The sequence below is a fragment of a genome, unplaced genomic scaffold (assembly GCF_019419815.1).
Source record: "Pyrus x bretschneideri cultivar Hongxiangsu unplaced genomic scaffold, Pyrus_bretschneideri_v1 Contig50, whole genome shotgun sequence".
NCBI lineage: Eukaryota > Viridiplantae > Streptophyta > Magnoliopsida > Rosales > Rosaceae > Pyrus > Pyrus x bretschneideri.
Window position 1 is genome coordinate 332,607 of NW_025999788.1, and position 23,878 is coordinate 356,484.

The following is a 23,878-nucleotide window of genomic DNA, read 5'->3' on the forward strand; positions in this document are numbered from 1 at the left end:
TTACTCATATATCATGTGACAACCCGTTCCAAATTTTACGTTTTTATTTTATTTTAAAAGCGTGAATTTACGAAATTGCCCTAGAGGCAAGGACTTTGACTTATTCTTTTAACATATTCTCGTAATACTCGTGGATGTGAACGCATAGGCGAAAACTGTTTGCGAGTCCGGATTATAACGGTATAGTTACGGACGTTCGAAATTGGTTATTCAAGGTTTAGTGTTAATTAAATTAAATCCCTAATCAGAAATTGGTTATTTAAGATGAAGCCCAATCAGAAATAGAAAGAAGAAAAGAAAAAAAAAAAAAAAAAAAAAACCCAGCTTTCCCGTGGGTTTTCCTAACCCGCGACCACCCATCTTCCAAGGTCGATTCCGGCCAACTCTGGTGGATTTTTTCGATGCCACCACCACCATCTTGAAGCTCTCATTCCCCTCTACAAAACCCACCCAAGAACCACCTTGATTAACCATGGTATGTGGCGGTTTGAGGCCACGAAAGTTGACGAAAATCAATGGTGCTCTGGCCACCCTTTTCGATTTTCCGGCAAATCGGCAAAGCGATGGCCGATGCCACCACTTGGGCTTTGTAGCTCATCATCCCAGGAGCAAAACCCAACCAACCTTGACCCCGTTGGACCACCGTAGACGACGAATCGACGTCGGGAAGTTTTAGGCACCCGCCGGCTTTGTGGGCAAAATTGACCATCTTCCGTCCACTTTTGGACTTCGTGTCAGGTATAAAAGTTGCTTCACTCACTGAGATCTTCATTTCTGTGAAGTTTGAGAATTTTTGGAAATAATTGGATTTTCCAGCAAGTCGGGACGGCTGACTACCACCCGCGGCGGCGCGTAGCCAGTGGGCCGCCAATGCTATTTTTAGGCTATGTCAAATGTCTTCAATTCAGTTTTTTCATTTGAATGACGTAGGTTGATAGTTGGAACCTAAATTCGTTACGATACGTTACTTGATAAAAATGTGAATCGATGATCCGACCGTTGGATCGTCACAAAAACTGGATACATTATAATACGTAATATTTAAAGATCATAGGAATTTATGGATCGGGAATCCGACTTACGGATCTTCCTGAATTGGATTTGTAAGTTAGTAAAATAAATGTTCACGGCCACTTGTTTTAGGCAATTGGCGGAGATCTGACCGTTGGATCGTAATGAAATTTTAATATGTTATTCTAGAAACATATTGTGGATCGTTGGGAGTTGCGGATTGGAAATCTGATATGCGGATCTTCCGGGTCAAGTTATACAGGGTTGTAAACCCTACCGTCGATCTTTGATCGACGGTTGACTTGTGGTCAATGGGTCTCAAACCATTTTAGAATGTCGTTGAGGTTGTGTTTTATGTGAATTACATATTCTACGGATAAGAGTTCTGAGATGTGATTTAATAATTGGTCACAGGGACCAATCATTCAGGACGCCTCGATGCGTGCGCTAGAGAATCATAGCGTGAACTCCAGGTGAGTGCATCTTTTCCTTTTTATCGTACATATTATTGAGAGTTCTATCGACACTTTTAAATTGATTAGGAATATTACTTTCATATATAATTATTGTGAATGCTTGAAGTACTATATGAACTACGAATGGCTTGATCCCTGTTTAGGGTACGTAGGCAGTCTAACGAGACGTTAGATGCAGCCATAAAATATTTGAGACAAAAGCCTTGCTTGGGAAATTAAGTAATGCGAAGGAAATTGGTAAAGGCAAGTTTTAGTTTTATGAATTAGTTAGCTAAATTAGTGTTAATTGGGTCGTCATGGATAATTATCCCTGAAAATAAGTAGTTCGGAAGTAGGGCGTTATTGATTGTACACTTCACTCCGTGTTGTTTATAATTGAGAATGTTTCGACATGGTTGAGTATTAGATTGCATCATGGTATATCAATATGTATATTACTTGCATATAATTATTGGGAATGCTTTCAAGTGCAAAGGTGAACTCAGGACACCCAGGTAAGTTCAGGTGAGTTTATGGTACTAGTTGAATCGATTGCGTTATAGCATGACTACAGTTATGTGTTAGGTAACTTCGATACTGTCGTACTGGTTGCCATGAGTTGCACATGTTATATTGAGATGCATTAAGAGCTCATAAACCTACATCCCGGTGTTAGTGCTCCCGCCTGTGGCCAGGGCACAGTCCTTCACGTGATGTTCACCTCCCGCACCTTACGCTCACCTTGGATTCAAGGTAGGTGCACAGTTCTGTCGTACAGACCACTTTAGGTGGTTCCGACTCGTAGGTGACCCGCGATTATTCGCCCAGTCTTCACGTGATCGTAGCACTTGAGCGTATTTATTTACACCCAGTCCTGTCGTACAGACCACTTTAGGTGGTTCCGACTCGTGTGCAGGTATACTTATTGAGCTATTGGCTAGCCAGGATTGATGAGATATGGATAAGTCGTACAGGTCACTATAGGTGACTCCGACTTATATGCTAGCCAGGATTGATGAGATATGGATAAGTCGTACAAGTCACTATAGGTGACTCCGACTTATATTGATGAGATATGGATAAGTCGTACAGGTCACTATAGGTGACTCCGACTTATATGCTAGCCATGATTGATGAGATATGGATAAGTTGTACATGTCATTTTAGATGACTCTGACTGATATATCACTTTGTATTGATTTAGTTCATTTGGCCTACTTATTAATGTATGGTGGAGTTGATGGCAAACCGTGGTTTTGGTCATTTCTGAGTATGGTTTGGATATATGTATATATGTGGTACTGTCTTATGGAAAACGATACGGGTTTTACATTTAGGGCATTACTTTTAGAGAGGTAGTAACTTTGGGAAGCTTGGTTTTATTGCTTACTCACACCTTCTGTTTGGTGCCCTTCAGGTTTTAGCTGCTGAGTTTGTATCGACAAGAATCTGTGGCGAATCTTAGTATTGATGGATATTTCTGAGGGTATGATTCTTACCCACACTACTGTACCTTACCTATGCTCTGACATCGCGTGTGAAATGGGTTCGCTCCCACTCGTAGCGCACTCTAGTACTCAGACACTTTTAGATTCAAATTTATTCACTTTTTATACACTATCACATTTTATGGTTTCGTCACCTTCTAGGTGTCGGCCAGCACAGCTCGATTCAGGGTCCAAGTGGACTTTCTGGGTCGGGGTGTGTCATCTCAAGCACAAAAAACAGAAATTGAAAAACTAAAAACCAAATGATTATCAAACAAGCTCTTTGTAGTTTGAAATATTTATTAAATTTTAAATAACAAAATAGGGTATTAATAGATCATATTCAAGGATGACAATCTAATTTTCACAATTAAATTTACATTACTTAAAACCTAATCAGATAATTTACAAGGACAATTCAAACCAAAATCTCTACCTCTACATGTCATCCACCACTCAAAAACGCAAACCTTAGATATTTTAAGAGAGCCTTTCAAGACAAAGAATAAATAAGTTGGGAAATCAATCTAGACATTATCACCAACCGCATTACACGCAGCTGTCTCTTTGTACTCTTCTTCATCCATCGTATCACAAATTCCTCTCCCTCTTGTCTCTGGCAAACAAACCACAAAACCCCCGCAAACCCCAACCACAACCCCAAACACTCCATACGACAAAAACCCACCGTTGTCTCTCCCCGCGGCCGCCAGCATGGGACTAAAAGCGCCTCCTAACACCACCGCCTGCCTCACCATCGAAAGAGCCGAGTTCCTCACGCAAGTGGGAAATAGCTCAATCGTAAATAGAAGCAACACATTGCAAGCCAAGCATGCGCTGAAAAAAGACACCAGCTCGAACCCTATTTGCAACCCTGTCCATATCGGATGGATACCTTTTAACACGGACATGATGCTACAGAATCCACTAAGAACAGTGTAAACCAAGATTGAGGTTTTTCTGTTCATTTTGTCGATGAAAAAGAATGTGATTAATGAAGCTGGCAATTCGATCAAGGCGTTGAGCGTGACGCCTAAGTAGAGATCGAATTCCAAGCTTCCCAAAGCTAATGGCATGCCATAATACACCATTCCGATACCACAGCCGATTGCCATAACCGCGGACAATCTCCGAAAAGCCCATTTTCGCTTCACCAAAGCGTTGATTGCAGAGTAGAGGTCGACGTTCCATGTTTCATGCTCGAAGGACAAGCTCGAAATAAAGCTCGAGGTAAGTTCTGTTTTGGTTGTAGTACTATTGACGGGTGCAATGCATTTTAGGGTTTCAATTGCGTCTTCTTTTCGACCTCGCACGAAGAGCCATCTTGGTGACTCATGAACTAAAAAATGAACCGTTATCGAGTACAATAATGTGGGGATTGAGGTCCAAAAATAGAGTGTTCTCCATAAGTGAGCTCTATGAGCGTATGCTATAGTTGGGAGGGAGAGAAACCCTAGAGTGAAGCAGAAGAATCCCATAACACCAACCTGACCCCGCCACCGCTTTCCGACGAGCTCTGTGGATAAGACAAGGGCGGAAGTACCGATGGTGGCACGGGCAAACCCGGTGATGAATCGGAGGACGGAATACATCCATATGTTGGTGGAAAAGGCAGTGAGGAAGGTGGATAAAGACATGATGAGACATGTGAGAAAGAGCATGTTTTTGCGACCTAGTGAGGTGTCAGCAAGTGAGGCCAGGGTCAGCCCGCCAATTAAACAGCCTATGAAGAAGGCTGAGGCCGGCAGTCCCGTGATGAGTGACGACGAGCACTCGAGGCCCCATTCGGAGATGATGGAAGTGTGTTTGGACCTGTCCCAGGCCCATGCGTTTTGAGGAAGTTGACAAATGTTGGAGGCTGAGTTGCATGAGTTGGGTAGCTCAGTGAGGTGGGTACAGTGCCATGTTGGCACAGAGTCCGTGAAGACAGCGATGAATGTTTGTTGGGCATCAAAGAACCATGAGAATGCTACAAGGATGGCTTGGAGAAATTGGGCCCATCCAAAATCTCCGATGCACTGCTCGATCATGGAGTCGAGGGATGGGAGCTGTTTGTGGAGCACAGGCGGTTCTGGCTCTGCCGAGTTTGGTTCGGAGAGAAGAGGGGCTGAATCGGCCATTTGGTTCAGAGCTAAAAGAAAAGGTTTGAGATACGATAGTAAAATACAATGAAGGTTTTTATAGAGAGCTAAAAGAAAAGGTTTGAATTGACAAAAAAAAAAAAAAAAAAAATAGAAAAAGAAAAAAGAAGAAATGGTTTGAAATCTGGGCCAACTTTCTCAAAGTTGTCGTGAATAATGTTAGTTGTCAATTGTCAATGATCATGTTTGTCAATGATCATGTAGCATAATCATTGTCTTAATGTCATTTAAATAAATAATGAAGATGTGAAAAGAAACGATGTATCATACAGTTTCATTAATTCGGCAGGCTACTTGATACAGAGACATACCTTAGAGTTGGATTATACAGATGCAAAAGAAAGAGATTATCATATAGCTGTGTGTCATCGTTTCACAAGCATATCACATGTAATAAGACTAAGTGCGGTAACACATGGCAAACATCCAATTGAGTGTAAATTATGAAGTTTTTAGTCGGCTGTGCACAATGTGATCCACGTTAATTACTAGATATTGGCTCCTTACAAATCAAATTATCGATGATGTTGTATAATGTCTTATTCATTCTATTTGTCATCATGTAAAGATCATCTCTAAAAAATATTTCATTTAATTTAAATACTGTTTAGTTCTCCACACAAATCAAACTAAATGACAGTAAATCATCTAAATTTGTAAAACAATTCACTGATTGTGAAGTACTCTCTCTCCAGGTATGTATTTTTCCTTGTGCACATGTTATCTCTTGCTCATCTATGTATGAAAAACAGCATTATAATTTAATTTTTTTGGCTTGTTGGTTATGTTGGTTCTTTCGTCAAACCATCTTGTGTCACGTTTTGGAGGTACTGTTTATTTTGTCAAGGAATTGTTTCACTGCATAGTGGGAGACTGTGAGGACTGTCTGTAAAGAAGAGTTAGGCGACATGGATTTGACTGTATACTAGGTTACATTGTAAAGCCTCTGTTGGGATATTGTATATGTACACGAGTCAAGGCAACATATTTAGAAGCATTGCATTTGTTAAAGTGATACACTGTTTGATATTACTAGAAAACACTCATTTTAAATAGCATTTCACAAGCATGTCAGTACATTTTACTGCTTATTTATTGGCCTTCGGTCGAGGTGTAGAAGTAAGAATTAATCATCTTTACGACGTAATATTAAAATGCAATGCCAATTATGTACACATTTGTTGACTAAAGATTTTTTTTGGCTTGTTGGTTATGTTGGTTCTTTCGTCAAACCATCTTGTGTCACGTTTTGGAGGTACTGTTTATTTTGTCTAGGAATTGTTTCACTGCATAGTGGGAGACTGTGAGGACTGTCTGTAAAGAAGAGTTTGGCGACGTGGATTTGACTGTATACTAGGATACATTGTAAAGGCTCTGTTGGGATATTGTATATGTACACGCGTCAAGGCAACATATTTAGAAGCATTGCATTTGTTAAAGTGATACAATGTTTGATATTACTAGAAAACACTCCTTTTAAATAGCATTTCACAAGCATGTCAGTACATTTTACTGCTTGTTTATTGGCCTTCGGTCGAGGTGTAGAAGTAAGAATTAATCATCTTTACGACGTAATATTAAAATGCAATGCCAATTATGTACACATTTGTTGACTACAGATTTTTTGCAATTCCTTTTAACATTCGTATGTTGCAACTTAGGGTTTGCTTTTTGTTTTCGTCTATTTTTATTTTGTTTATACTAAAATGTTCGTGCGAGAAATGCTCCTTAAGCATTTGCACATCACTTTCCTTTGATGTGCAGAGTAACCCTGGTTGGGGATTTGACAGGAAATGCCAGTTCATGGATAAACTAGTGGATAAGGTTTCCAAGCACTATAAGTAACCTCAGAACTTTTATTGTTTGACGCTTAATGCTGAAAATGGCCACCACCTAAGCTCGTACGGAAAAAATAAGTCGTAGATTATGCTTTGATTTTGCGGTTCAATTTTCTTTTCCTCAGAATTTTGTGCTCATAGTTCTTGTACTGAGCTTGTTTCGTTGTCATTAGTAAAAGAAAATGTTAAAAGTTGTGTTAAATTGTCGTCTGCAACGGTCGCAGAAGAGTTGCACCATTTTTTTTCTGGTAATAATTTGCTCTCTATGCATCATTGCACTTTTGCTGAAGCACTTAAAGCCTCCGGAGGGAGAGCGTGTCTTTCCTCTTGATTGAATGCGAATAGCATATTTCCTCAGCGAGCTGATTATGGTGCGGATTTTGTACATATCGTTTATCATGTTCGTGCATGTTGGTGCGGGTTTGTTGCATTAATTTTCATGAGTGAGATGAGCTACCAGTGCTGTACAAACCAACCTGAACAAGACTTAAAATTTAGTGCAGATATCAAGATAGGCAATTCAAGGCTTGTTTGATAACCATTTTGGTTTTAGTTTATAGTTTTCAACTTTTATTGATAAAGATAGACGGAATGCATATGGAGGAAAGATGTTTGAAGAATGGTGAGATGACGGGTGGAGGAAAGGAGGGAGGAGGGTGTAATGAAGGAGAATGAGAGAAGCAAAAACCTACTCAAAATTGTTTTCGTTTTAGTTTTCACTAGCAACGGTGCCCACGCAATGCTACGGGTTGTTAAATAGCATACAACATGTAGAAAGTTATATTTACAACTCTGCTTAACTCAATCTATTTACAACTCTGTCTAACTCAAGAAATAGATAAAAGTTTGTTTCTTACTGAAATATACGAATTTGAATGAAATGTATCAAAGAAGTATAGAGTGGAGCAAACCTTGTAATTTCTGTAAGGTGGGCAGCTGCAATACCGATAGTGATATAATTTGACGGAATCTGGATGTAATCCAACTTGGTTGTTCTTTGTAAATTTGTTGGGAAATGTAGTAGTTGGCTTGAAAATAACAATCAAGACCGTTGAACGAATGAAACGTGAATGATATCAAATCCAATCCAGATACAAAAGATTAAAACCTGTTTCCTTACAGATAGACAAAAAAATATTACAGTGATTGATTGAATTCTAACACTTGCATCTACATCTCAAGTGGAACCAGCATTTACATACAAAAAATTAATGACTGCTGGGTGACATGGGATGCAAAACGTTGTATAAATACTATCAAGAGATGTTCCCTGATGGATCTCCAATATCGTCAAATTCAAGCTGGAAAGTTAGCAGGCATGCAGGCACAGAAATGGATAATGCAGGGATGGTTAGTTCTTTACTCAGAATGAATATTTAAGTACTGCAACTTTTCATTAAGTTAATAAAATTCTCACCAATAAATATTTAAGTACTGCAACATTTAACATATTGTTGTTAATGAATTTGCTAATCAATTTCTTACAAACATATTAAGCGCAAGAAAGCCTTCTTTTTGATTCTTTATTTATTATTGTCTATTTTCTCTGCTCTAATTTAAACACCAGATTCATCCTAGAACAGAAAAATAAGGAAAATTAAGCGGAAAAAAAGAGAAAGAAAAAAGACATACCTGAAGCACAACCAGCATGAAAACGTCAACACAACAACTGGGAGAACGAACCAAATCATACACCCATGATCACAACCACGACACATAAAAAAAAAATAAAAAAAAAAAACGCAGAACACCGTTTGCTAAAAATAAAATGAGAATCAAACCACACAATCACACTTAGAATCCCAACACAAAAAGAAAACCCTACTATTATATAAGCCTCACCCCAGAAAAAATCCAAAGGAAATAGTTAACTCTAAACCTTCAAAATCAGGTAAACCCATATTCAAACAAAAGACCTAACTCTAAATACAAAATTAAAAACAAAAAAGGGCAACCAACTCGAAACCTTGAAAATCAACTAAACCTGTGACATCCCATATCGCCCAGGGGAGTGATCCTTAAATGTATATTCCCATCCCTACCTAGCACGAGGCCTTTTGGGAGCTCACTGGCTTCGGGTTCCGTAGGAACTCCGAAGTTAAGCGAGTAGCGCACGAGAGCATTCCCAGGATGGGTGACCTATCGGGAAGTTCTCGTGTGAGTTCCCAGAAACAAAACCGTGAGGGCGTGGTCGGGGCCCAAAGCGGACAATATCGTGCTACGGTGGTGGAGCGGGCCCGGGAAGTGGCCCCCCCGGGCCAGGATGTGATAATTTGGTATCAGAGCCTAACCCTGGTCGCGTGTGTGCCGACGAGGACGTCGGGCCCCTAAGGGGGGTGGATTGTGACATCCCATATCGCCCATGGGAGTGATCCTTAAATGTATATTCCCATCCCTACCTAGCACGAGGCCTTTTGGGAGCTCACTGGCTTCGGGTTCCGTAGGAACTCGTTAAGCGAGTAGCGCACAAGAGCATTCCCAGGATGGGTGACCTATCGGGAAGTTCTCGTGTGAGTTCCCAGAAACAAAACCGTGAGGGCGTGGTCGGGGCCCAAAGCGGATAATATCGTGCTACGGTGGTGGAGCGGGCCCGGGAAGTGGCCCCCCCGGGCGGGGATGTGATAAAACCCAAATTCAAACAAAATACCTAACTCTAAATACAAAATTAATATATATATAAAAAAAAAAAAAAGGGCAACCAAAAAGACACACAACTAACCAGAAAACGACAAGAAGGCGGAGTGCGGAGCGCTGGACCAAGGATGAGAAGATGAAGACAGAAAACTGAAGACGAAACAAAAAGAGGCTAAAGAGAGAAGTAGAAAACGAAAGGAAAAAGTAAACAAAGAGAGGAGTGAAAACGAAACAAGGAGGGAAAAATCTTGAAACACTACCGATGATCAACACGTGGAAAGTACGTACTGAAAAAGCAGAGCAAAACCCACAAAAAAGAAAAAGAAAAAAAAACGGACTAGAGGCGGAGGAATGAGAGATGTGCACGCAACAAGGACAAAACGGTCAAATCAATGTACAAAATCAACATTAAAACGAAGAGGAAGGAAAAAATTAGAGGCATTCTCGCCATTTTACTGCTCTAAAATAATACCAGGGGAGTTTGAGTTTTAGTATATATAAATAAATTTTGTGTGTTTTTCCATGTACATATTTCCACTTTCTTCCCACCATCCTTCATCGCTTTTGATTGTCCTTATTTTCTTTCTTGTATTTCTCATTTGTTCCAAACAAAATCGAAAACTAAAAACTAAAAATGGTTTTAAGCGGAGCCAAATTTTTATTGGGTTGTAGATGGTCAAGGGACTGAACACATTATCCCCATCCCACCCTAAAACAACAAATCCCATTTTTCTTTAGGGAAAAGGATCCCCTTCGGATTTATTATGTGGGGATCCTAGGTTCCCTATATCTCAGTCGTTCATCGTCTATCGTGCAATAGGTTTTCGTCATGTACTATTTGTGTTTAATTTAAAATAATAAGTCAAATGATTTCTGATCGCAAGACATAAGATAAACGGCTGAGATATGAGAATCCTAAGATCCCCACATAATGGATACGTAGGGGATCCTTTTCCTTCTTTTTGTTGCTCAAAAGAGGATTCGAACTCTAGAGGTTTTACATAGGAAAGAATCTAGGAAAGTACAAATAAACGAAAAGGTAAATTATACAAAACTACTTCAATTATGGGTCGCGTTACAATTTCATACATCATGTTTTAAACATTATAATGACATACCTCAATTTACAAATTCGTTGCAATGTCAGATCTTCGTTAAAATTCTGTTATTTTATCTGTTAACTACTGACGTGGCAAAAACAGGGCCACATGTTTAATAACATGGACCAAGATCCTCGCTGGATCCATTCCCTAGGGATCACGCAATCGTGTCCGTTCATCGTATATCGTGTGGTTATAAATCATTTAAAATTTAAAATTCAAATATAAATAGTACCTAACGAAAACTGGTCGCACGATATACAATAAACGAACACGATTGCATGATCCCTAGAATCCCTAGGGAAGGGATCCGGCCAGGATCCTGGTTCTAATAACATATCATCAAATTGTGCCACGTGGCAAAATAAATAATTTAAAAAACGTTCAATATTTAATAATGCCAAAAGCAAGAAAACATATTTAAAATATAATTACATTAGTTAATTAAACAAAACATACACCAATGAAAAGGATTAAACAATAAACAACCATCTTCCTCTTCCCCCTCCAGTCCCCCAATCCCACGACCACTTCCTTTTCCACCGAGATGCAATCTTAACCCAGAAATAATCCATCGCTGCTCCAACCTGCTGCCTGCAAATCAAATCTAACGAAGCACGCCACCTGCAAATCAAATTTGACGAAGCACCGCACCCCGCCATGTCGAGCGAAGTTAGTATGATATTTGACCAAATCCGCCCTCCTCCTCCGGCAAACTCTCTCGACGGGGGAGGCCGGTTTAGCTTCAAGCCCAATTTAATTTAGAGAGTTGCAGGTCGCTGGTTGATTTTGCATAACCTGTCTCAACCAGTCGGAGTTTCTGCGATTCGAGTACTTATTCGGAGCGGGTGCAAGAACTTGTTTGGGTCAATTGCAGTTCAGTCGCATGGGGAGTCGCCGCTCTCGCTGGAGTTTAAGTTAGTGGAGTTTGGATGGTGGGTTGGAGAATGTGATGCGAACTGGGGAATAAGGTTAGTGGAGCTTATTTAGTTTTTCATTTTTTTTCATTAATTTTAATTTTGTTAATTAACTAATGTAATTATATTTTAAATATGTTTTCTTGTTTTGTGGCATTATTAAATTATTAAACTTTCTTTAAATTTTTTCTTTTTGCCTAGTGGCACAAATTTGATGACATGTCAATTATAAATTTTAAATAACAAAATAGGGTATTAGAAGATCATATTCAAGGATGACAATTTAATTTTCACAATTAAATTTGCATGAGAATTATATTTATTCTTAAGGGAAAATTAGAATCCCCCTACTATCACATTGCGGCCGGGGATCCACCACATCCTGGGTCTGCTTTATCACCGTAGCACGATATTGTCCGCTTTGAGTCCCGACTACATCTTTACGATTTTTCCTAGTGGCACAAATTTGATGACATGTCAATTATAAATTTTAAATAACAAAATAGGGTATTAGAAGATCATATTCAAGGATGACAATCTAATTTTCACAATTAAATTTGCATGAGAATTATATTTATTCTTAAGGGAAAATTAGAATCCCCTACTATCACATTGCGGCCTGGGGTCCACCACATCCGGGGCCTGCTCCATCACCGTAGCACGATATTGTCCGCTTTGGGCCTCAACCACACCTTCACGGTTTTGTTTCTGGGAATTTACACGAGAATTTCCCAGTGGTCACTCATCATGGGAGTGTTATCGCGTGCTACTCGCTTAACTTCGGAGTTCCTCTGGAACCCGAAGCCAGTGAGCTCCCAAAAGACCTTATGCTAGGTAGGGATGAGAATATATATATAAAGATCACTCCCCTGGGCGTTGTGGGATCTTACAATCCACCTCCTTAGGGACCCGATGTCCTCGTCGACACTTACAATCCACCCCCCTTAGGGGCCGGATGTCCTCGTCGACACACCATAGCCAGAGTTAGGCTCTGATACCAAATTGTCACATTTCGGCTCGAGGTCCACCACATCCTGGGCCAGCTCCACCACCGTAGCATGATATTGTCCGCTTTGGGCTCCGACCATGCCCTCACTGTTTTGTTTCTGGGAACTCACACGAGAACTTCCCAGTGGATCACCCATCATGGGAGTGCTCTCGCGCGCTACTCGCTTAACTTCGGAGTTCTTATGGAACCCGAAGCCAATGAGCTCCTAAAAGGCCTCATGCTAGGTAGGGATGAGAATATACATATAAGGATCACTTCCCTGGGCGATGTGGGATCTTACAATTCACCCTCCTTAGGGCCCCGATGTCCTCGTCGACACACCACGGTCAGAGTTAGGCTCTGATACCAAATTGTCACATCTCGGCTTAGGGTCCACCACATCCCGGGCCCGCTCCACCACTGTCGCACGGTATTGTCCGCTTTGGGCCCTGACCATGCCCTCACGGTTTTATTTATGGGAACTCACACGAGAACTTCCTAGTGGATTACCCATCATGGGAATGCTCTCGCGCGCTACTCGCTTAACTTCGGAGTTCTTATGGAACCCGAAGCCAGTGAACTCCCAAAAGGCATTGTGCTAGGTATGGATGAAAATATACATATAAAGATCACTCTCCTGGGCGATGTGAGATCTTACACCTACATTTTTTCTATATTATTTAGATTAAACATCTGTGCCTTTTTAAAATTTAATTAAAACACTTTTACCCTTAGTCACCTCTATTTTTTAAAATTAAAATAATTTTTGAATTTATCATTTTATCTGCATTGATGCATTTTTCCTTATTTAGTGATGATATTAGTAATTAAACTATATTTTCTCTTCTTCCAAATATGTTTTTTTTTGTTATGTTATGCAAACATTTAATCTTATTTGTTTTTCCAAATGGTTTTTTCTTTTTCAAATAGTTGGTGATCGACATAAAGCTCCATGTAATTTTTTTCAATTTTTTTTGTGAAATTATAATTTTTTTGGTATTTTTTTTTAAGTATAGTTGTTGACGAATTATTATTAGGTACAATACATTACCTATATATTATCTGCGTGTACGTACAAAAATCATTGATTGGTATGTTTATTTGCAATTTTGATACGTTTGATTTGATATATATTGTTAATATTGGTACATTATTTTTATTTTGGTACGTTTCATTTTGTACACATTGTGTGTTGGTATGTTTATATTATTCTCAATCCTATTTTCTCTTATCGTACTAAAAACAAAACTTATTTCGGTACGTTTGATTTTGGAGGATTTAAAAATATTTTAAACTATTTTGGAAAGAAAATATCTTAAATCGTAGATAATTATGGCTAAATTGTAGAATTATTGTGAAAATAAATTGAATCCAACCAACTTTTTTATTTTTTTTTTTTTACAGTTATCTGTAAAGGAGGAGAGTGTAATCAAAATGCTAGATTATAGGAAAAGTGTTACGGTCTAATGTGCATATAGCACCAAAATTATGACAAAAAAAGTTTAATCAAATCACTAAAAAGCATGGATGTTTAATCTAGAAAATTCAAAACTGAGGCGCCTATATCAAAAAATTCCTTTACAAAGACAATTCAAACCAAACTCTACCTCTACATGTCATCCGCCACTCAAAAACGCAAACCTTAGATATTTTAAGAGGCCTTACAAGACAAAGAGCCAACTAGTTGGGAAATCAATCTAGACATGATCACCAACCGCATTACAAGCAGCTGTCTCTTTGTACTCTTCTTCATCCATAGTATCACAAATTCCTCTCCCTCTTGTCTCTGGCAAACAAACCACAAACCACCCACAAACCCCAACCACAACCCCAAACACTCCATACGACAAGAACCCACCGTTGTCTCTCCCCGCAGGCCGCCAGCATGGGACTAAAAACGCCTCCTAACACCACCGCCTGCCTCACCATCGAAAGAGCCGAGTTCCTCACGCAAGTGGGAAATAGCTCAATTGTAAATAGAAGCAACACATTGAAAGCCAAGCATGCGCTGAAAAAAGACACCAGCTCGAACCCTATTTGCAACCCTGTCCATATCGGATGGATACCTTTTAACACGGACATGATGCTACAGAACCCACTAAGAACAGTGTAAACCAAGATTGAGGTTTTTCTGTTCATTTTGTCGATGAAAAATAATGCGATTAATGAAGCTGGCAATTCGGACAAGGCGTTGAGCTGTGACAGCCTAAGTAGAGATCGAATTCCAAGCTTCCCAAAGCTAATGGCATGCCATAATACACCATTCCAATACCACAGCCGATTGCCATAACCGCGGACAATCTCCGAAAAGCCCATTTTCGCTTCACCAAAGCGTTGATTGCAGAGTAGAGATCGACGTTCCCTGTTTCATGCTCAAAGGACAAGCTCGAAATAAAGCTCGAGGTAAGTGCTGTTTTGGTTGTAGTACTATTGACGGGTGCAATGTATTTTAGGGTTTCAATTGCGTCTTCTTTTCGACCTCGCACGAAGAGCCATCTTGGTGACTCACGAACCAAAAAATGAACCGTTATCGAGTACAATAATGTGGGGATTGAGGTCCAAAAATAGAGTGTTCTCCATGAGTGAGCTCTATGAGCGTATGCTATAGTTGGGAGGGAGAGAAACCCTAGAGTGAAGCAGAAGAATCCCATAACACCAACCTGTCCTCGCCAACGCTTTCCGACGAGCTCTGTCGATAAGACAAGGGCGGAAGTACCGATGGTGGCACGGGCAAACCCGGTGATGAATCGGAGGACGGAGTACATCCATATGTTGGTGGAAAAGGCAGTGAGGAAGGTGGATAAAGACATGATGAGACATGAGAGAAAGAGCATGTTTTTGCGACCTAGTGAGGTGTCAGCAAGTGTGGCCAGGGTCAGCCCGCCAATTAAACAGCCTATGAAGAAGGCTGAGGCCGGCAGTCCCGTGATGAGTGACGACGAGCACTCGAGGCCCCATTCGGAGATGATGGAAGTGTGTTTGGCCCTGTCCCAGGCCCATGAGTTTTGAGGAAGTTGACAAATGTTGGAGGCTGAGTTGCATGAGTTGGGTAGCTCAGTGAGGTGGGCGCAGTGCCATGTTGGCACAGAGTCAGTGAAGACAGCGATGAATGTTTGTTGGGCATCAAAGAACCATGAGAATGCTACAAGGATGGCTTGGAGAAATTGGGCCCATCCAAAATCTCCGATGCACCGCTCGATGATGGAGTCGAGGGATGGGAGGTGTTTGTGGAGCACAGGGGGTTGTGGCTCATCCGAGTTTGGTTCGGAGAGAAGAGGGGTTGAATCGGCCATTTGGTTCAGAGCTAAAAGAAAAGGTTTGAGATATGATAGTTAAATACAATTAAGGTTTTTATATAGCTAGAGGAAACAAACGGAGCTAAAAAGAAAAGGTTTGAATTGACAAAAAACAAAAAAAAAATGGTTTGAACTCTGGGCGAACTTTGTCAAAGTTGTCGTCGATAATGTTAATTAGTTGTCAATTGTCATTGATTATGTAGCTTATTGTCTTACTGCCATTTAAATAAATGAAGATGTGAAAGAATAAAAAACGATGTATCATACAGCTGTTTCATTAATTCGGTAGGCTAGTACAAAGACACACCAAAGTTGGATTATACAGATATAAAAGATAGAGATGTATCATCGTTTCTCAAGCATATCACATCTAATATTAATAGTCTAGGTGCGATAATAAATGGCAAACATCCAATTGAGTGTAAAGTATGAAGTTTTTAGCCGGCTGCGCACAATGTGGCTCACGTTACTAGATATTGGCTCCTTACAAGTCAAATTTTCATGACATCATTTAATCATATAATTTCATAATTTGAATTATTTATTCTATTTGTCATCATGTAAAAATCATCTCTAAAAAATATTCCATTTGATTTAAATACTATTTAGTTATTCATACAAATCAAACTAGATGACAGTAAATCACGATGATATTACTTGTTATCAGAATCATCTATTTATTCAACAAATATGGATGACTAAAAATAATCTTCACCTTAAATAGATTTTCTAAGAGATGATCTTTAGATAATTAACGGTTTGGATAATGACGCTTGTATACGAGGAAAAAATGTTAGGTCGTCAATAGGTCCTGACATGCACGTGAGGAGTTAAGTATATCTCACGTTATTAACCCATCTTAGCATATATTTCTCTATTTACTTATCACGTGACAAGTCATGTAATGGGTTAAATAAAAACGATTAATAAGAGTATGAATCCGTTGCAAGCAAGTTTGTTCTCACCACAATGAAAACAAGATTTATTGTTGGAAAAAGTACTTGTATCTTTATACATACCTAAATACTCAGTAGTGTAGATTTGATCATTTCATGGATTTGAATATTTGGAAGTCCATTTAATACTAACACAGCAACACAAGACACATATTGTTTGAAGCTCAGATCGTATAATATTAATAGAAAACTAGTTATAATGCAAATAAATTGATGATAATGTGTGTCAGACCACATGAATTTTATACCTAATCATGCCTTGCACATGGAAACGTTTTAATGCTTGAAAATCGCAAGGCTCAACATTCGTGAAGAGAAACATACAAAAAAGGGTGGTAGGTCGAAACTGATGAAATTAAATTAATTAGCAACACTCTGGCATAGCCTCTTAACCGGAACAACCTTCAATGGTTTTGAGCTTTTGGTTTTCAAGATGATCACCACCGCTTGCAAATTAGCTAGCAAAATCTTTTATTATTAAATATATACTTTGCAGCCCACTGGATATATGATTTTGTTGGGATTTTATTGCATAATTACTGAGAAAAATATGATTTGTATATCCCACTGGATATATAATTTTGCTGGTCCATGGTAACACAAACTGGAGCTCCACCGGCAATGGACTAAACACTGGTCCAGACAACAAACACCAAGGCCTGCCTAAACAATGAGGTTGCAAGCACAGATCCTCACACATGTGGGGAAAGACTCTGTTGTGTAAATCAGCAACACAATATTGTATGCAGTAGAGGCAGTAAAAAAATGAAGCCAACTAATCCAATCTATTCCCTTTTGTTTACTGGCTATTGCGCCGCACAGTACCAGTGTTGAAATTTATCAACACAAAGTCCCACTTGCTATTTACTAAATTACTATAAAAAAATCCCAGTTCTAAATCTCAAGGTTATCCAAGTGACTTGTAGTTGAAATGGTTAAGAGTGTTTATCCCTGCACCCGAGGTATGGTGTTCATTTTCCTTTTACAGCAGTATCATTGTATAGAAAGAAAAAAAATCCCTAAGTGATCAACCCCCAATCACATCCTATGTTTTCTCAAATAGGGTCTTATGTTCCGAGTATATAGCAGTAGTTATTGTTTTGAGCATATATGCATCATGCATGCAATGTGATGAACAAATCTTACCAAAGAAAAACTAACATTGAATAACAATTTTGTGTTCTTAATTTATTTGATGGATTATTGAGTCCCTCCTACCATTATTCCATGAGAAAAGAAACGTTCAACATTAATTGAGACATGAATAGGCCAATGTTTTCTCCTCGATGAGCTCTTTTGCAGTTGCATCTAGCTTTCCCCTTGAGAAATCGTCAATCTTGAGTCCTGCATTCAAAATAATTAAAAGTTGATCAATTGGTGAGTGCACAGAAACAGCCTCATATAGAGGATGAGTTTTTACGTAGACAATGTCTTAAACACTTCAGAATATTGAATGCTGAAATATCAAATGGATCGATACATGGTTAAATCTATCCATGAACCGTAAATATGAAGTTTTCAGCAACGACAAGTATCAGCTCAATGCGTTTGAATCTATTCCAACTTTATTTTCCAGAACCATTTCTCGGATATGAAGATATTTGACTATCCTTAATGACAGTAATTTGTTGCTGCCTAAACATGATTTGAGTTTAACACTCGGATTTTAATCGCTGAAGGAAGATAAACAGTGGTCATGATCTTATAACTTACCCTGCACAATTGACCATTGTCCTTTATCACATGTAACAGGGAAGGAGTAGATTAGGCCTTGCTGGATTCCATAAGAACCATCAGAGTACACACCCATTGAAACCCATGTCCCCTGGATGACATTCATAGAAGCAAAGAAATATTAAATTTGTATAAAGTATATGAAGAAACAAAAAAAAAAAAAAGTTAGCTTTGAAAGAAAAGAATACTGATAAAGATAGCAAGCAACCTTAGGAGTCCCAAGAACCCAATCACGTATGTGATCACAAGCAGAACTGGCAGCAGACAATGCACTGGATAGCTTCCGAGCCTTAATAATGGCTGCACCGCGCTGCTGCACAGTGGTGATGAACTCGCTATTTAACCTAAAGAACAAAAAATGACAGCCTATTAGTGACACAAAATAGTAAGTTGATGAATGAAAGGTCGGAAATTTTGTCCTTCCATGGTTGAACAACAAATAAACACCATTTCATACTGGCCCTTTCTATTTATCAAACTCGGATGAAGAATTTGTGCGAAGGAGAGGATGAGTTTCTAGCTTTGAACACCCAAAATTCTCCACGTTTATATTTGAGCATTTTGTCATTTCAAAATATTTATAATAAATTTTAAGGTCAGAAAAATTAGAGTTACCATTGATCATTAGCCACAAGTTCCCTGACAGGTTTCTCTCCGCTGCTAGTGGTGACAGTTGCATGATTGACATTAGGATACTGAGTTGAAGAGTGATTTCCCCAGATGATAACATTCTTTACATCACCAACATGAACATTTAGCTTCTCGGAGATTTGTCCCAAAGCTCTGTTATGATCTAGTCTTGTAAGACATGTGATGTTCTTCTCTGGGATTTTAGGTGCATATTCTTTCAAGATGAGTGCATTAGTGTTTGCCTGGGTTCGCAACCACCAGAACCTATGGTAGAAGCAATGAAACTGCATCAGCTTAAGATAATAAAAGATAATAAAAAAGTAATGTGGTATGCACGTATTTCGTTCTGCTTCTCACCTTGACATCTGAAGCGGCATGCTTTTCTAGTGCTGAAGCTTGAGCCTTGTAGATTGATACATTTTTTGACATCACATCCTTCCTTTCCATACCTTCCTTCCGTGGGAATCCGCCGACCATAACTGCAATATTGACATCTTTACAAGCTTCCTGAGCATCTGTTGTAGCAACAACACCTACAAACATGTATACGGCAAAGTTTAATAAGAATGATCCTCAAAGGGAGTATTATGCGTTCAAGATCAGACTTTACCTTTGAGAAGAGGAAAGGCAGCATCAATTAGTTCCATTTTCACCCCATTCAAGGCTTCAGCTGCTGGTTCAATATCAAGCATGTGCAGAATTACAGGTTGGTCAGGGCCTAGCATGACCCCCCTCGCAATCATCGGAACAATAGCATACCCTATTTGCCCTGTTCAACATCAAGTATGAACCTTCAGCGAGTTTTCAAGAATTCGAATTCCGAACACAAGTTTTACATTTAAAAGCATGACCCTTTTCATAACCCTAAAAAGCTGACAGACAATTATTAGAATTGTATGGCAAGTATTTTCAATATCATAAAATTGGACATTAAGATTAGCTATAAATTCAGGAAATCATCCAAGACTGGTTTATCGATATGAGAATATATGGCATGCCTGCAGCACCAGTGACCAAAACAATCACAGGATCCTTTTCCATACTCAAGAAGCTCCACATATATTTTACGAGCTTCCAAAAGAAGGCAATAGTGAACAGAACAATCAAACTTTTCTGAACCAGTACCACATTCATATTCTCCATTTTCTGAAGCAGTAGCTACAATATTCTCCATTTTCTCAAGAAACAAACAGATATGCAACAAACAATTCCCGTTAAAATCAAAATAATCCAACCCTAAGTTTTTATAGAGGTCTAAAAATACCATCCATGAGAAGAAGAATCTACAGCGAACAGAGACACCTCTTCAACAAAGCAATCAGATACCAAAACAAAGTCCACAAGATATTTATAAATACAGAATTCTTAATAATTATATTCCAAAGAAAAGAACATGTCCTTCTGTTTGGCCTCCTCCAGAACCAAGGAATACAAGAAATTAATAATAATAATAGTAATAATATGAAATCTTGGAAAGTTAAATAATGGTGCTAGACTTTGGGAGGAGATTTGGGTTTTCTGGATCATGAATTAGAATCCCAAATTTAATGATTTCATAACAAATATCAAATGCATATAACCAAAATTTTGAATTCTTCTCAGTACATCCACATTTTATTTCAATCCAAACAGGGAAAAATACTGGAAAAAGAAAGTTAATTTTGAAAAGATGATCATACCAGCGGCACCAGTGACAAGAACTCGAACTGGGTTTTTTGCCATTGTTGCAAAGAGTGGTTCTGGATAGAGAAAATGAGTGCAATTAGGAGTGTGGATGAGTGAGGAAAATGGCGATCAGGAGTGAGGAGGTTGTTGAAAATAATTGGAGTGGTTTTATAGATGAGAAGGAGATGAGGAGGTGAACATTACAATGACGGGAATCGAGGATCAAGATAATCAGATAAGCGTGATGATAGGAGGTCAGAGTGAGACTGTCAACTTACACAGTTATGCAGCAAAAATTAGAAATAGTCACCATGCAAATACTAGTGGGAGATATCCACTTATAACGACCTCATCTCAATGACCGCGTCACTGTGGCATGTTTGGCTTTTGTTTTAATTTTTGTTGGCTTTCTGTTCAAAATGATCATTGAGATTGGTATAATTCTTCATTCTGATTCTTGAGGTTCAAAATCGATAGAAGTGGTCTCTGATTTTGTCCACCTCAATCATTTTGATTATTCCTAAAAAATTCATAAGTAAGAACAAAAATACCCCTAAACACCATAGTTTATAAGATTTGAAGGTATTTTTGTCTTTTTAGTTTTTATTTAACAAAGATTTTTCCTTGAATGGCCAAAATGATTGATGGTGAACAATTTAGGAACAATTTCTATTGATTTCACATCTCAATGACCAAAATGAGATGTTTTAATAATGAAAACTAAAAATAAAAAAATGAGTGTAAATATGGCCACTTTGTCTCTTATTTTTCCAACCACTCCTTAATAAAAAAATTTATTCACAAGTTTAACCCTTAATAAAATCACATATAAGGACTTAAAACTGTCCAAAATGCAAAGCTTTGATTTTTACCGTTACATCCGATCCTTTTCTTCCTCCTCTCCTTCACAATATCCCATCCGATCAGTATTCTCGCCAGAGGCGAATTGAACCACATTATTGCTAACTTATTGTGCAAGCTAAACTCACTTCCTTCCATTAGCGTAAATAATATCGTTTGTTAAAAATAAAATAAAATAAAAGTAGGGGACATAAGGTACGTCCCAGTTTGCAATCTCCTCATGTGTTACAAATTCAGGGCTCTGCTCTCTTCATATGGAGGCCAGGCTTCCATGCGAATGAAAAATTCTTTGCAATTAATTACAGATAGCGTGTTACTTTGATGAAGCTGGGAGACCATTTATTTAAAACGTTAATCAAATCCACAGACACAGGAGGGCACATGCCAAAATATTTGCCCAAATTTAACTCACAGACTGGACCAAGATGCCAAGATCTGGTTTTATTATAATAAACTGATCCAAGTGATAAAATTGTTAATAAACTAACTTCAAAATCCCAAAATCTCACCTCAAAATCATATTCTCTTTGCGTTCTTGTTCATCCATGGTGTCACAAAGCATTCCACCTCTTGTATCCGGCAAAAATCCCACAAAAAATCCAGAAAAAAATATAGCCAATCCAAACACGCCGTAAGAAAGAAACTCATTGCTGCTCCCAACAGAAACTAACATCGAGCTAAAAACAGCACTCAACACATAAGACTGCCGCAGCAAAGATGTAGCAGAGTTCCTCACACAAGTCGGAAACAACTCAACTGTGAACATAGAAATCAGATTCCAAGCCGTTCGTGAGCAAAAGAAAGAAGCCAATTCCAACCCAATTCTCACCCCCTTTTGCCCTACAACTGCACATACAATTCCACAAATTCCACTCACTAAACAAAATCCGAGCACTGAAAATTTCCTACTCCATCTTTCCAATATAATGCAAGTAATTGGATACGAGGGTATTTCTAACAAAGCATTAAACATAACACTCAAATAAATGTTAAACCCCAAACTTCCAACCCCTAATGGCATTCCATAGTACACCATTCCGATTCCAAACCCTAGTACCATTACCGTTAGGGTTCTCTTCATAGCCCATCTTTTTGCAAACAAGTCCTTCATTGACTTGTACGGATGATTACTGGTATTTGAAGAGTCGACCTCCACCTCATGAGATGAGACCAACAACAATTTTAACTCACTTGGGTAATTTTGTCCGGCAGATTTCAACAGTATCGCTACAGCTTCCTCTTTTTTACCGTTCATGAACAGCCATCTCGGAGACTCGCTGACAAAGAACTGAAGCAGTAAGCAGTATAAAACTGCAGGAATCGAAGTGCACAAGTACAGGGCTCTCCATGAGTTAGCTCTGTTGAGATAAGCAATCAGTGGTAGTGACAAAAACCCGAGAGTGAAGAAAAAAAACTGCATGATTCCCACTCTAGGCCTCCATTTCTTCCCAACTTTTTCCATAAGCAAGACAAGAACACATGTACTAATTGAGGAGCGGCCGACCCCGCTTATGAATCTGACTGCTGAGTAAACCCAAACGTTTGGGGAGAAAATGGTGATAAACGAAGCTAAGGACATCGTTACACAAGAGATCAGAGGAGCTTCTTGCGACCGAGTGAGGAGTCAGCTAGGGTTCCTAGAAGGAACCCACCGACCACACCGCCCAAGAAGTAGGAGGAGGCAGGGAGGCCTCTGATGAATGAGCTAGAGCATTGGAGGCTCCAATCAGATATGATTGTGGTGGAGGAAGTTGAATCCCAGGACCAATCGGAGTCGGCCAGGTCACAGATGTTGGAGTTTGTGGTGCATGAGGTGGTGGTGGTGGTGGAGCAGTGCCATGTAGGGATTGCATCTGTGTAGACACTGATGAAAGTTTGTTGACCATCAAAGAGTGATGCCAAAGAGACAAGGATGGCTTGGAGGAATTGTTTCCACCCAAAACTTGATTGATTTTGCTCAATTATTTGATCCAAGGAATTGAGGAGATTGGTCCTCAGAGTTTCTGGGTCTTCCATGTTTGGATCAAGGCCAAAAGGGGTTGGATCAGCCATTAGATATAGCTGCTAGCTAGAGCATTTTTGACAGACTCGCTAAACTCACTCTTTTAAGTTATTTTTTCCCACATATTCTTACGACACACTAATTTTTGACAGACTCGCTAAAC

At 39.1% G+C, this 23,878-nt stretch overlaps 4 protein-coding genes across 4 annotated transcripts; all 4 read right to left on the bottom strand.

The window, feature by feature from the left end:
- Nucleotides 1–3,275: 3,275 nt before the first annotated feature.
- On the bottom strand, nt 3,276–5,135 carry LOC103953308 (organic cation/carnitine transporter 3-like). The gene has a single exon (XM_009365048.3). It carries the CDS (start codon nt 5,071–5,073, stop codon nt 3,481–3,483), a length of 1,593 nt encoding a protein of 530 aa, XP_009363323.2. The 5' UTR covers nt 5,074–5,135; the 3' UTR covers nt 3,276–3,480.
- Nucleotides 5,136–13,995: 8,860 nt separating this feature from the next.
- Nucleotides 13,996–16,105, bottom strand: LOC103953312 (organic cation/carnitine transporter 3). The gene is given in 3 exon segments (XM_009365055.3): nt 13,996–14,445; nt 14,447–14,770; nt 14,773–16,105. Coding segments are annotated over 3 exon segments (1,593 nt in total). The 5' UTR covers nt 15,865–16,105; the 3' UTR covers nt 13,996–14,268.
- A 1,880-nt stretch (nt 16,106–17,985) lies between these two features.
- On the bottom strand, nt 17,986–21,143 carry LOC103953311 (malate dehydrogenase). The gene is given in 8 exon segments (XM_009365052.2): nt 17,986–18,167; nt 18,537–18,648; nt 18,766–18,901; nt 19,173–19,429; nt 19,431–19,451; nt 19,545–19,720; nt 19,798–19,956; nt 20,867–21,143. Coding segments are annotated over 8 exon segments (999 nt in total). The 5' UTR covers nt 20,910–21,143; the 3' UTR covers nt 17,986–18,072.
- An 887-nt stretch (nt 21,144–22,030) lies between these two features.
- LOC103953354 (organic cation/carnitine transporter 3) lies at nt 22,031–23,878 on the bottom strand. The gene is given in 2 exon segments (XM_009365097.2): nt 22,031–23,312; nt 23,315–23,878. Coding segments are annotated over 2 exon segments (1,545 nt in total). The 5' UTR covers nt 23,766–23,878; the 3' UTR covers nt 22,031–22,218.

Bases quoted from the DNA above. Each gene is read 5' to 3' on its own strand.
- LOC103953308 (XM_009365048.3), bottom strand. From the start codon at position 5,073: ATGGCCGATTCAGCCCCTCTTCTCTCCGAACCAAACTCGGCAGAGCCA.